Source organism: Rhodamnia argentea, chromosome 5 (assembly GCF_020921035.1).
Source record: "Rhodamnia argentea isolate NSW1041297 chromosome 5, ASM2092103v1, whole genome shotgun sequence".
NCBI lineage: Eukaryota > Viridiplantae > Streptophyta > Magnoliopsida > Myrtales > Myrtaceae > Rhodamnia > Rhodamnia argentea.
Window position 1 is genome coordinate 7,605,138 of NC_063154.1, and position 14,683 is coordinate 7,619,820.

General features: G+C 38.2%; 1 protein-coding gene and 1 long non-coding RNA gene across 3 annotated transcripts; one reads left to right on the plus strand and one right to left on the minus strand.

Annotated features, from left to right (window-relative positions):
- Positions 1-4,879: 4,879 nt before the first annotated feature.
- On the minus strand, positions 4,880-11,277 carry LOC115752178. Of its 2 annotated transcripts, none has more exons than XM_030690235.1 (12): positions 11,095-11,277; positions 10,893-10,991; positions 10,647-10,731; positions 9,764-9,833; positions 9,182-9,242; positions 9,040-9,093; positions 8,641-8,797; positions 8,470-8,566; positions 6,650-6,759; positions 5,730-5,836; positions 5,349-5,459; positions 4,880-5,230 (listed from the first exon to the last, which is right to left on the minus strand). In XM_030690235.1, exons 1-12 carry the CDS (start codon positions 11,251-11,253, stop codon positions 5,111-5,113), a joined length of 1,230 nt encoding a protein of 409 aa, XP_030546095.1. In that variant the 5' UTR covers positions 11,254-11,277; the 3' UTR covers positions 4,880-5,110. The 2 variants fall into 2 exon arrangements, with proteins under 2 accessions (XP_030546095.1, XP_048134701.1); XM_048278744.1 differs by having other exon boundaries at positions 5,349-5,494.
- LOC125315010 lies at positions 5,897-6,235 on the plus strand. The gene is made up of 2 exons (XR_007198354.1): positions 5,897-6,050; positions 6,190-6,235. It is a non-coding gene; the product is annotated as an uncharacterized LOC125315010 (long non-coding RNA).
- Positions 11,278-14,683: the final 3,406 nt, after the last annotated feature.

Below are 14,683 nucleotides of genomic sequence, written 5' to 3' on the forward strand. Positions count from 1 at the left end.
TGACTTGATCTCTTCGGTTTTTCTTGTGATTGCAAGCCAGAATCTACAAAGTTGATGGCTTTTTCAAAAAGGATGTACTTTTGCACCCGCATGCCATGCTGGGAAAGGAAAAAGGATGAAAAGGCACATGGAGTTATGAACATTAGAAAGATTCAATAAACTCCCCATTAAATTAGACCATCTACCTAACGCAACCCTACTCGCGTCGAGAAAAGCTGCCAGTTTGTTAACTATTTAAAACAATTCCTTAGATTCACAACAATGCCGATCGGTCATCAATATATTTCCGAAAATCAGGTCTTTTACTAGCTCTTTAAAAGTCTATCGACGCATGCCAATTTAGTCCTAAATCTTCAGCGATTTGTCAATTTAATCGTAAATCTTTTAATTATGTCAATTTAGTGTTAAACCTTTTGAATATTTGCCAAGTTAGTCCTAATCCTATTAGTTGGATAATTGTCGAAAAAAGAATATATTAACAAATCGTCAAAAGGTTTAGGGCTGAATTGGCAAATCAAATTAAAAAAGTTGGAACCGAATTGACCATCGTATAATAGATTTACGGCTTTTTGGATAATTTTTAAAAATATATATATGTATTTTTTTAAAAAAATAGAAAGGTAGAATCATAATCATATCTCAGGAAAAAACTATTCAATCGGTCATAAATCTATTCTACGAAAGTCTTAATTTTTTTTTAATTTTTTCGGTTTAGCCTGATAACGCCAAAAGTCCTCACTTTAACATGCTCCGTCTTTAATGTCCACTTTGAAAAAAGCCCCTTATCTTTCTCCACTTTCTTCAAAAGCTCTTGAATAAAGTTATGGGGGGGTGGAAGTTAGGGTAAGGTTGGACCATGTCATCTCACTAAATTCCTAAACCCATGCCGGGGGCATGAAAAGGAAAAGGTACTTTCCCAATCAATGGAATGCTCTGACTTTGCATCGAAGTGACCGCAATGAACCATCATCGGGGGCGGACCAGTTGAGAATAATAAAGCGGAAGAGAGATGGTATTGGCTTTTCGTTGGTTCGAGGCGGCAAGTCTAGTGATGGTGTTGGCTCCTCGAAAAGACTCGCGAAAAGTCGAGAATCAAAAGAGAAACAATAAGCGGCCGATGAAATAGTAGCTGAGCAACGTGGCCTATACGGCTGGCTTGGGAAAATAGTTACTGAGGATGCAGCATGTGCAGCTGGAATCGAAAGAAAAGCCACCTTAGTGAAAAGGCTCGACCGGGCGACACGGCCTATGCGGGTTTTGTCAAAACACTACCATCATGCAATTGACTCGATGAAACACTTTCTTATATGACACTTGGGAAAAAGTACACTAGAAGTGTCATATCTTGTGTACGGCGTTCACTTGAGTGTCATAACTTTTAAAACGTTCACTTAAGTGCCATAACTTTTAAAAATCGTTCACTTGAATGCTACGTCGAAGCAAAATCATTCACTTGAGTGCTACAGTAACTTTTTCGGTATGCCACGTCAGCTTTTCCGACGTCCACGTCAACATGGCACTCAAATGAACGATTTTTTATAGTTATGACACTTAAATGAACATTTTGAAAGTTATGGCACTCAAGTGAACGCCGTACAAAAATTATGATACTTCTAGTGTACTTTTCCCATAAGACTTGTGTGCAAGAAGTAAACATGCATGGATTTATTTTATTAGAGGGTGCATGCGAAATATATCGGGCGCACAAGTGTTGCCTTAAGAAATGAGGCTCTCGTACCAAGTTGAGAATAATAATGCAGAAAAGATAATTGTGGAATATATATATATATATATATATATATATATATATATATATATATATCTTGGTGTATAGTATGAAGAGTAAATCGGCTTATTTTTAAGCATTATGAGATGCACATTGAAGATAATGTATATCAATCGAAATATGCACAATCAAAGAGAAATATATGCGCAATCTTAAAGGATACGTAAAATCAATATAATTATCGAATGAAATCCCACCCATTATTGATTACTCCCGTTGATCACGACCTCACATTCCCAAACTCAAGAGAATAAGACTCTAAATTACTTAATTCTGAAATTGGAACAGGTCAAGTCCATTCTGTACAATAATTACAACTCCACGCCGATCAATACTCCTCCATCGTACCTCCATCTACAGAAGTTTCTAATTCGAGGCTTGGGTTCTACATTATCCAAGATGAGAAAGCCTTCCCCTCTAATGATTTGGGCATAAGTTAAAATTAGTCATGTGTCTAAAGGATTTCAGATACTTTATTTGTAACAAAAGAGAAAATAGTCTTTTTTTTTCTTGTCAAAATAACATTCCATCAACTTTCTCAAAATGTAGGAGCAAAACATCCTGCAAACCAATACAAGTCCCAGACAATTTCAAAACAAAATAAGTTGTAGATAATAAAAGAAATCATCATAATAAGATTATAGGTTACACGCTTAAAGAGGACATCCGTGACTTCTTCACACTAAAATAGACGATCGATCACCGAATCTGTCTTCGATAATGAGCACATACTGAGATCTCCATCTAATGCTATGGCTTTACCTTTCGGCTGTGCACTCCTAGATTTGGCATCCCCAACACCATCATCGAGCAGAGTAAAAAAGTTAAATGAGTACAGATTTGACACCTACAAGAGCGAAACATTCACAAAGCTCGCTCTTGATCTGCTTCGAAACTGGACTTGTTCCATCAACAAAATCCAAGAAAAGAAAAACCTCGAAGACATGTACGCAAAAGATCCAAAGTCTAAACTAGATTGGGATAGAAATCTTCCCAAAAATGAGAGAAAAGTTTCCAGATCTAAACTAAATCGGAAGAGAAAAGTTCCAAAACGGAAGGAAAGCCAGAAAATGAAATAGAGAATCATCACAACCTATAAAAAAATAAAAAAAAAAAGGAGGGAGAGAGATCTAGCTCAAACCCAACCCCTCTATAAAGGTTGAAGAAGAAAGTGTGTGAAAATAAGAGAGAGAGAGCGAGAGAGTAGAGAAGAGGAGAAAGAAAAACTAGGACGGGTGTTTACTTGGCAGCTCCGTTACTAAAAATATTGCCTTTGAACTAAACGTTATTTTAGCACGTCGGGTGTCCAAGAAAGATGAGCAGAACCTGTTTTTTTTTTTTTTTTTTTGGTCGAATGAGTAGAACATGTTATTATAGGAAAAAACATGCAACAGTTCAAAATTATTATCCTTTTCTTACAACAAAAACTAAAAGAATGTCATCCTTTGCAAAACCTGTAGTTGCAACCCACGTCGTAGGTTTTAGTAAGATTCCATTGTTATTATCTCTTCTTTTCTCTTGAGCGAAAACATTATTAAGTAGACTTTGGGTAACGGTAGAGAGAATCTAGGAAGTCAAAAATTCAAAGGGTCAGGCTCCGTTTGCTTCGCGAAGATTAATATAACCTGAAAAATAAATTCTTAAAAACGATTACTTATATCAATTGAAATAATTAGTCGCCGACAAATATTGCCGTTAACAACAACTTTTATTTAAATACTGGAGATTACGTTTTTCCTTGTTAACAAACGAGTCTAAGTGTCCATTATACGATAAGGACGGACGTCATCGGCGACTGACCTGAGGATGGAAAAAAAAATAATGATGAAATGGTGGGCTTCAGATTCGGGTGGATGATGAAACGCGCCACTTCGTACCAGTCATTGAAGTGGGGGAAACCAAAAAAGGACTTCATTGGGTGAAGGAATCTCGTCCCGAAATATCCACACGAAGTCACCTCATACTCAGTCCCATTCAACGAGATTAGATAGAGAGACAAGAGGGTGGGCAAACCGCGAAAAGATTATAAGAGAGCTTCTTTATATCCCATTCATTACCTCGTAACACCTTTCACGTTACTCCTCAAGGATTGCTAGTCACAGAGAGAGAGAGAGAGAGATGGTGAGGGAATGGAAAGAAGTCGTCACCGGATACGGAGGCGAAGCCTCGAGCGGTGCGGTTTTCATCTTCACGGCGTTCCTGCTCTCCCTTGCTCTGTTCGTCGTAGCTTTTTTCATGTGCGCCGACGGCATGTCCAAAGACAAGGCCTCCCCCTCCGCCCACACAGACACTTACGGAAGCACCTGCGCCGCCGGCTGCAGCGCAGCTTGTGGTGGATGAGCGCTTGGCAATCTCCTCCCCGCACAAACCGGCACGGCAGTCTCCTACCCGCACAACCCCGTCCCAAAAGGGTTCATTTCCGGAAGTCAATCCTGATCCGACACTTTCCTCAGAGGCCGCCTCACAGTTCAAATGGCGGTCGATGAGAACCAAGACGCCATTTTGCAGGACAAATGTAGTTTCTCCCTCTTTTCTGTCCTTTCAAGTATTTGTAGTGTCTGACCAGACCAGAGATGCCATCAATAGGATTATCAGTTCCTTTGCGAGTACGACTCCCATATGAAGGGCATAACTGTGTTTACAGCAGCTATTCCCTGATTTAGAGAAAGGCTTTTCTAATTCAAGCAATGAGAATCCAAATTGATGCACCACAAATCGGTGTAGCTTCTTTCTTCTTCTGGGTTTCAGTTCACGGTACAGCTCATGGTTGTTGGAGGACATAGCATAGTAAACATTGCTAGCACAGTATTTGCAATCACTGCTATAGTCCATCCTTTCATGCGCCGGGAGTTCACCTCTTCATGCCGATGTAGATAACCTCGACAAATTGTTAAAACAGATTGTACATCCCCAAAGAGGAAACACTCTTCACCACCGTCTGAAAGAAGACTCCAAGTTATTAACATTGGACATACAGCATAAGAGAACTTATCGTATTTCGGCAACTGCGAGATTGCAATAACAAGTTGGAAATGTGCGCGCAGATATTTGGGTCTTTTTCTCCTGTTTTTTTTTTTTTTTTGGTTAAACTAGTTAACGGGAAGCGACGCATATTAGCAAGGCGCTTCATGATCTGCGTGTGGGCCCCAACTCCCAACATATGCAGTTCTTTATTTGAGATTTTTCAGTTCACCACAGGTATGGTATAACTCCTCTCTGAACGGGCGTAAATAAGAGTTGAGTAACCACATGGACATGTATCTAACAATATAGCAGTAAATTTATTGGAAAAGTCGCCATTCCTTTGTTTCTGCCGTCTGTATATCATAAAATTCCACGACTTCGCCTTATTTCACTGGACGAAATATCCATGCGAAATATTTCAGGAGGTATTGATATGAACATGTCCTTCAAAACATCCGGAATGTCAAAATCCTCGAGAACCTGCAGCATGTTGCATTTAATGGATCAAGCTCCTGGGGTTAGTTAGGAAGAGATGTAGCGAAGGTAGAAAAGGAAAGGGAAAAAAGGGCACATCTCCGGGGAATCTCATAGGACAGACCTTGAAAACGCCATCTACATTACGGCCACCCACCAGAAAAGTGCATCCAGTGCTTTTGCATCCAATAAGTATTTGCAGCATCTTCTTGTAATCTCCCTCATAATACTTTGGCTGCGCAACATAATTATCAACAAAATCCATAAATACACTAAGAGCATCGAGAAAACGAAATAACCTTGCTCAACAATACTGGCTGGAAACAAAGTCAAACATATTCATTAATTTTCGCAACACCTAGTAACATGAAGCTGCAGTATGAAATTAAAGTGAGCCATATGCTACGTCAAGAAACATCAACCCTAATGAAAGCTATGAAAGGATAATGCAGGGCAATCATCTGATATAATGATACGAATCTACAGTAGATGGCTGAGAACATACATTAATAAGTCTTGCCACTGTGTCTGCACCAATGACAAAAGCACTGCCTGGAAAAAGCTCCACTTTCTTATAGAAAAATGGTTGATCAGATATTATCACAGTTTTTCCTGAAATTCACGGGAAGCCTGATGGTTGATATCAACAAAAGTATAAAAGGAACATTGGCAGTCAAACGCAGTTCTAACAGAAAAGGCCCTCAGAAAAAAACAGAGACACGGATATTGACTTTGAAGACTCATCCCACTCCTGCACAGATTATGCAGAAGCAGAGCACATATGGTTCACAGCTCATCATCCAATGGTCAACACCCTGATTAAACAGTTTTTTTTTTTTTTTTTGGTAAGGTACCCTGATTAAACAGTTTCGGCTTTTGTATGGTAATATTTATATATATTAACCTCCTCTTTTTAAAAACATGCTGTACCTCAGAAACACATGGTCAATACCCTGATTAAACAGTTTCAGCTTTGTATGGTAATATTTCTATATATTAACCTCCTCTTTTTAAAAACATGCAGTGCCTCAGAAACAAAGTGGAAGCCCGATGCAGAAAAGACACGCAATGGCAGCCAATTATTCACCATGATAAAAGAAAATGTAAGAGGGTGCAGAAGGACTTTAAAATAGCAGCAAACGACAAGTCCACTACAACCAAAGCCAGTGCCACTATAGCAGTTGCAAAGTAAATCTCCAAAGAAAGCACAAAGAATAGCACATGATCATCACTATAGATAGAAAATCTATGTAAAATGTAATACAATATCCATATTCATTGCCATATATATCTATCTGCAAAAACGTACATAAGTGGATCTGTAGTTGGAGTTCGTTCAATTTCCAAATTGACAGTGAGGAACATCCAGGCAGGAAGACAAAGTTCATACAACAGGACTGGTAAACAATAACAAGAAAATCTCACCAACTCTTTCAAATTGCTTTACTCGATCTTTTATTTCTTGCACTGATAGTGGAGGTTTATCTGCATTTACTGCCGAAATTTCGAAACATGGATACCCATTGCCACAGATACTGCAGTAGAATTAATTAATTATTGAAAATATTTGTAACATGTGATCAAGGGACAAGTCCAACATGAACATCAGGATGGCACATGATGTAATATCAGAAACCCATAATAAGAGGACTTGATGCGCCTGTTTAGATATTGTAAAGTAAGGAATTCGAAGCTTGTAGTCTGCAACTGACTGTTCACCTCATTGTGACACAACAATGGAGACACTACCCAATAAACTTATTGAGGAGAGAGTCCAACATCAAAATTCTGCCACTAGGAAAAAACAATAAGTTGCCAGGAATTCACCTACATCTAATAATACTAGATATGTATGTTGGTGCAAATGGAAAGGAGCTATGAATAAATGCATGGGTCCTCCCTTTGAGTGACACATGTCCCATTAACTAAACAAATAAAAAGAAACATGTCCTTCAGACTAAAGTAGTCATTTTATATTCAAACTAATTTCGTTTATTTATTTATTCAAAAAATTCTTGCTCATTTTTTCAATTAATAATTACAGTAAAAAGTAACATAAAATTAACAAAGTAAAATTGAGAGGCTGACACGTGGTAGCTTCTTTGGCATTAATGAATTAAATTTTTTTTCTAGAGGAAGATGTTATCAGTCCATTTCATTTACTAATGTGTTATATTCTTGCTTTATTATTTTAGTACCTCATTAGTTTTCTAATAATTTCATTTCTAATAATTTCAAGAGACCTCAAAATGTTGATATTTATATTGCTTTAGGAATTCAAAGCGATCAATGTTAAACAGAAGCCATAGCTCATATACTAAGAACTGAAAAATTGATCTAACATAAATTTGATTATTACTTAATTTTAGCCAAAAAATGGTTATAGAAGCAATTTGAGTTCAAAATCTGCAAATCAGTATAAAATATGTAGGGTAAATGGAATTTGCATCTAAAATTTCTTTTCTTATATCTCTTTAGAAACTCTTCAATTCATGAGAAATTATCAATTCAACATGCAGTTTTCATTTGAAAATAATAAAAGCGATTCTATTAATTAAAATGTTAGCACTCATAGTGTAAAACGATAAGTCCACATTTTAGTATTCCCAAAGTTAGCATGAACTTAACCAAAGAAGAAAAAAGAACTATAATTTGATCAAACATTAAGAAAAACATAAAATTATAATCCATACTGGACTTTTATATTTTTCTTCGCTTTACACTAAATCACTTCCTTCAATGCTAAAGTTACAAGTCTAAATCATTATCCTTTTCCCAGAAATCCAATTTCTCGAGCTTTTCAAACACTTGCTTTAAGTTTATATTATTGTTCACACAAACAGTGCATGGGGCTTCTTGACTACTGCCTAATAGTAATCTGGAGCTCAACAGCTTGTATCACTACATTGACGGCTTATTCTACACAATGCATGAACTATGTGGATATTCAAAAGGTTGAAACTAGATATTCTTTGCTTCGGTCCATATGGTTAAAAAAAGCCAGAGTACCGTGAAACAATTAAGATAGGCCATTATTTGCCTTCAATTTAAGGCATGTCACCTATTATACTAAATTCAAAACCCTAGCGGAACTAGTAGATATGTAGCATGACGTCAAAGTGGGTAACATCAAAAGATGAACAATCACTTGTGCTATTAATCATTATCTGCATTCAAGTAAAGCAAATAAAGTTAAATTTCCACAACACCACTAGTCAATTAGAAACATCAACTCTCAAATGTACCTAGAAGCAACTTCCAACAATTTCAGATGACCATCATGTAATGGATTAAACGAACCAGACAGAATGATCTTTCTTTCTGCATCCAACGCATGTGAATCTGCAGAAAATGGATGAGTAACATTTTTTTGCACTGTATAGATTAATTCCGAAGAACACAACCAAAATCTATACCATTGGAAAAAGGATACACCCTGAAGCATACTTCGCCATTTATAAGCTGCTCCAGTTCTTCATCTTCATCAAAAGTCTTTTCAGATGCGCTCGACAAATCAGACTCTGTCAACTCTGCATTAAATGTCGATGGTACTGTGCATGCATTTGCAATTGCCTGTGGCAAATAGGAAATTAAACTTTTTTGGACTAATTAAAAGGAGGCAAAAAATCAGTCCCACGAGAGATTAAGCATGAGATCGGGTCAGCACCTAATATGAGACCAAATGCATCTTTGTACAGGTCCCAAAATACAGTTCCTTTCGTAGTTACAAAAGGACCCCCAACTTCCAAAATTTGATTCGGTAAAAAGAAAAAGGAAAGACCGAAGAGTTACTCAAATTCATTAAACTGCCATACCTTGAGCAGAAACTGGCTTGAGACCTTATCTTCTTGCTCCCTTGTTCGCAATCCCTACATCCATTTGGCTCCTAATGAAACCAACACTCTTCTGACATACATTCTAGACTGGAGAGAAAACATTGAAATTGGATACACTTACCTTTGACAAGGTCACTGTAGACACCCAGCTTCTGTCAGATGTTCTAGCTGATACATGAAACCTATTTATGAATAAGATATCAGGTAGATGAAGTAATACATCATCAACTTTATATAATAATACAACAAAACGTAAAGGTTCAAAAACACATCGTAGTTGATTAAGTCCTGAAGCGGACACTATGTTGATGGTGCCATTATACACATCGACAGGTATAATCTCAAACCACCAAATTGCACTAACTTGATAAGTCCTCGAGAATAGACCTATATATGAACATGTTGGTTAGTCAAATGTTCAACGAGAATACGGGAGAAAAATGTGACGGTAGAAAAGTCTTATTAGCTCTGTCAATTGTCATTTGGCGAACTTATTCATACTTCTCAAACCCGTACTAAAATAAAACACTCTTGATTCCGATAAGTGACTTCAACAAAATATGGGATTGCTAATCATGAGTTCGACAATCCAATAGCCCTACGACGAAATAGACCACAATACCAACTAATATCACGGTCCCATGTGCTAAAATGTTTTGAAATATAAAAGAGGCAAAATATACTAATTCCGATTCTGTGATACCTATGATCTCCACGCTTTGGGTGTATTCCGCTCAAATAGCCAGTGAAACCCACCCCAATAACTGGGGAATCTGCGAAGTCGGAAGAGACGGACAATGGCTCATTAAGACATCATAAGAAATGAACAGCAGATCACAGAAAGTGTTGTAATGCAGAAGCATAATCCTATTTTAGTAGTTTTAAGCATAATGCTGTTTTTTTAATTTTAAGTGTTATTTTTACATTTAGTCTTTTCTCACGATGGTCATGTTAATGCTTAATTAGAATGGATTGTGAGATTAGAGATGTTATTTCAGATCAAGATCGTCTATTGTCTGTAACCACAGTATAAATAAGTCTTTAAGTCTCTTCCTCATTAGCTTTCTTCATTCAATAAACGTGATTGGTTGTTCATAAAACACAAAATACTTTCCTGTGTTCCAGCTTCAACTCAATACTAAGAGATTCCACCATGTGAAGAAGCTTACAAAATCAGCAACATTTACTGACTTTGATCTTGTTGATTATAGGAAAGGCAAGCTAGTTGAAACATCCTGTTAGATCATGCATCAAGATAGCACGAAAATCTACAGAAGAAAGTCGGTTATAGGAAATAATGGAACTTTAAGTATATTTCTGTGCACACTGATCAAGAATACCACTTCGGACTTCCCCTCTGCTTAATGTTCGATTACCGTGCTTTGGCAATGAAAGAAACAGACAAAAGGCGTTCTACATACACAATAGCGGAAGGAGAGGATAGTTGGACGCTTTCTAGATATCAAATGCAAGAGAATCAATAAACTACAGCATGAATAGTTGAATACCAGCAAGTGCAGCCCAAACTTCATGGAGTTTAAACCACTTTCATAGACAAAATTGGATTACTGAAAAACTTCTTTCACCTGTTCGAGAAAGCTTGAGAGCGCGATTATAAGCCAGCAGCGCCAATTCCTCCGCAGTTTGCTCGCTACAAAATTGAGCAGGAATCTGCAAAACCATTAGAGAGAGCACAGGCATTTTAGTCCGATCGAAGATCGCAAATCCGACGAAGCTACCGCAAAATCGAAAACGCAACCGCCACAACATGGAGGGACCAAGCAACCACGACCCGAGCATGATTGAGTTCGTAAAAAGGAAGGAATGAGGACCTTGCCGAGCAACTGTATCATGGACATTTTGGAATAAGGAACGACGGCTTCGAGAACAGTGTTGGAAGCTCCAGGAACTGACATCAACCACCCGAGAGCCTGGTTCAACAGCTCATACGAATCACAAATCCACACGGACAAGATAAGCAGCGACGATACGATGAGCGTTGCGATGATCACAGAAGGGAAGAGACGCGGGGACCTGAGAGGCGCCGCCGGCGAGGTAGAGGACGGCCTGAGAAGGAGAGGAGTGGACTGCTTCGACGACGGCTCGGATCATCATCGTCGTCGTCTTCCCTTCGTCTTCCACGGGCTCCTTGACCTCCTCCGGCTCGTGTCCGCTTGTGCCAGATAAGTCCATGACGCCGTCGTTTCTTCAGTGCTCTGAGAGCGCCTTTGATCAACAGTCAACACAGCCAAACCTTTTTTTTTCTCTCTTTTCAACCTCCGTTTTCCTTCCAAGAATCTCGGCTTTATTTAAGAAAAAAATAAAGAATAATTCTTGCCCATGAAATTTGTTTAATTTACTTGAAAAATACATACATCCGATGGTACACTAATAATGCCATTAATTATGTGGGTCCCATTTGAGACATGCGGTCGTTTCTCTTCACGGATTTAGCCAGGAAAAAAAAAAAGAACTCTATGGAAGGGGAGTATGTTTAACTATTTAATTGATGGTAAATTATTTGTACACTTAAAATCACTAGTAAAAACCAAATTAAAATTCATTCGATAGATTCAGACACATAATAAGCATTATGATTTATGGTGAGGGTTCAATCTGCCACATTACTATTTAGAACGATATAAGGAGGAAGAGATGGTTGTTCGATTCACTAGGGGATGTGCAAGCTTGTTCATAGTCGGGATAGTCTCAAATTGTGATAACGGAGTAGCCGCATTCACGAATAGAGCATATGTATCTAATTATGTTCGTATGGATTATAATTGGTTGCTCAAAGTTTGCCAACTTAACGTGACACTGCAAGTTCGCCAAGGCATCAAAATTAGATTTATTTCGCAAGCTCTGTTATTCATTTTACTTCTCTTTTTTATAATATGAGATATTTTAAACATTTCGATTGGAGTAGTATTCACATATGCATATAAGTATGAATACGACATGTCAAGAAATCCCTATTTGAAAAAACAATTAATAACGACGGGACAACATTTTATGTTACTTAAATTAGATGAGTCAACGGAAGTATTTGATTGCACTTATCTAATAAGTTTTAGGAATTAGCTGCATTAATTTAAAAATCTTATGACTTGTTGTATTTTTCAGAAAAGTTTTAGAATTTGTCATGCACTTATCTCTTTTTTTTTTGGGGGGGGGTGTATTTTCTTTGCAATTGCCAACGCATTTGAGAGAAAACGGGTGATTTGACTAAAAATTCAAGAAGAATTACACGTTTGCTCTTGAAAAATCACATACCAAGCACGTGTTCGAATGAAAAATTAGACGGAGGGCCGACTGCCGTAATAAATAGGGGTGTCAAAATAGCCCAACCCGGCCCGGCCCTAAAATTCACCTAATTTTAGAGCCTTTTTGGGCCGAGCTTCAATACCGTCCTCGTAAGGGTCGAGCCGGGTTGGGCCGGGCCGGTTCTAGCTTTTTTTGACACCCACGTTATCTTTTGATTTATTTTTCTTTTCATTTTTTTTTATATTCTTTCATTCAACGAGTTTGTCAAGTGCTTTTGATTCCGAGAAAAAAAAAGAATTGAAAAAAAAAGAATCCGACTTGACTCAACCCGATCGGAAGAGTTGGGACATATGTAATTCGGGCTTGGGCCAGGCCGAGCTAGGTATTGTTTAGTGTCGGGGCCGGCTCCGGCCTGGCTGAGACGTAGCCCGACCTGGCCTGTTGATGCCCCTAGTGACAAATTAAAAAATTGGGGGAGTTTTGCATAACGTTCGAAAAGTTGGGGAGCTACTAATATGCACAAGCCTAAAAGTCCATGAGGGGTTTTGCGTAATTTCACCATAAGAATTGAAAACATTAGTCACTGTTACCCCACCATCTAACTTTAGTCCTTGTCTAGTCTACCCAGATGTGGACGAGGTAGGTTTTCACGTGCACTGCAATTTTACAGGCATTCGTCTCAAGTCGTGTCTAAGGATTCCTGAGGAATGTATTCCGACCCATTGATGATCTCGTCGGCTCAAAAATCAAAAAGCTAGGCTTTCACAACAACCGAAAATTTTACCGGCTTTCGAATTTTCGCGTGTCATAATATTCTTCACAAGCGTTAAGGAAAAAAAAATGCAAAGAGTTACGATCGGAATACCCGTCCTTCGATATATCATAGAACTATGGATTCGATATATCATAGAACTATGGATTCGTCTAATAATTCGGAATGTCCGATTTTTATCACATAAAATTTTATGTGTGAGATTGAAAAGTGGAAACTGTTGGATTTACGGTGAAAATTGTTGGGCCTTCACTATGCTTCGGTGGCCTTGGGTGCAAAATTTTATCTTGGGGGCAAAATGATTGATAACAAACATTAATCTCACGTTTTTCACATTAAAATACTTGAATCTAACGGCTAACAAGAGACGAGGCAATTTTCATCGAGTGTAAAATGACAAGACTCGGAACATTATCGTTTATGTCCTATGTTAACCCTCTCTTCTGTCTCTCTCGAACTTATGCTCTGTCTTTCCAGAGAGCTTGAAATACGATTGAACCCACATTTACTTAAAAAACTTAAGTCATAGAGTTATGAGTTAATTTGAATATATTAACTGCTCCATACCACGCCAATTTTCTGATGTGAAACTTTTCTAATACATCTCACATGTACATCCTAACAGGCTTTGCTAGGCATAACAAATTTTGGGGCATTTGTAAGTGTAATAATTGCGTACTTTTTATTATTATTTTTTTGTGATTTGGAATAAACCGTTAATCTCTCACTGAAATTAGGATAACCGCATAATCATTCCCCTTAAAGCGAAAAGGCAGACATCTTTCATGTGCTTTAAATATGGCCGTCGATCAAATTTCTTCAACAAAAAAGTAATAAGAACTTCAGAAATCCAATTTCAGTTAAGGAGGAAATGACTTTTACCAGGGACGTCCAAAGCTTGTTTCTAATCTGGAAAGTCTCAAACGGCGATCACAGATTGGTCATATTTACCATCGGTACATCTGGATTTACCTACCTATACATACACGAACTTCAATTGGTTGCTCATTATTTACCAACTTAACCCGACACTACAAGCTCACGCAAGCCATCAAAATCAAACTGCCGAGCTCTATAGTCTATTCTACACTCCTTTTTTTTTTTTCTACAACACGCGAGATACTCAAACTTTTCGGTTATAGCGATCCCCATGGGGACATGTGAGCCCGCCTCCATCCACATGTACTGAACAAGGCTTCGCGCATGGGATGGCGGGCGCGACCACATCGGTCGATGCCGTGGCTCCAAATCAAATGCCTTGGACCAATTCAACTCACCCTTTTTCGGAATGAATTCACTCCAATTTTTACTCAAATCGTATACTTTACTCGCACCATGTGCATGCCCAGTAAAAAAATGTGCACGACTCCATCGGTAGTGGAAACGACCCCCTGTCGCTCGTTTCGTTTCGTGCTTTATGAGAGAAAAAGAGGAGCCGGTCCAACAGATTAATTTACTAATCAGCCCCATTAGAATCCAATAATACTAATTAAAAGGACAAAAACGTCGGGGGTTTCTAGAAATTTGGTCCACCCCGGTCAGACTGAGCGAGTGCTTCCAACTTCGAGACCGTCGCCACCAACATTG

Excerpts from the sequence above, each read along its gene's own strand:
- LOC115752178 (XM_030690235.1), bottom strand. The coding sequence starts at position 11,253 with ATGGACTTATCTGGCACAAGCGGACACGAGCCGGAGGAGGTCAAGGAG. Across the intron at positions 9,834-10,646 it reads TCTCAAGCTTTCTCGAACAG|ATTCCCCAGTTATTGGGGTG; the intron begins GTGAAAGAAGTT and ends CCGACTTCGCAG. Across the intron at positions 6,760-8,469 it reads TTGTTGGAAGTTGCTTCTAG|TATCTGTGGCAATGGGTATC; the intron begins GTACATTTGAGA and ends ATTCTACTGCAG.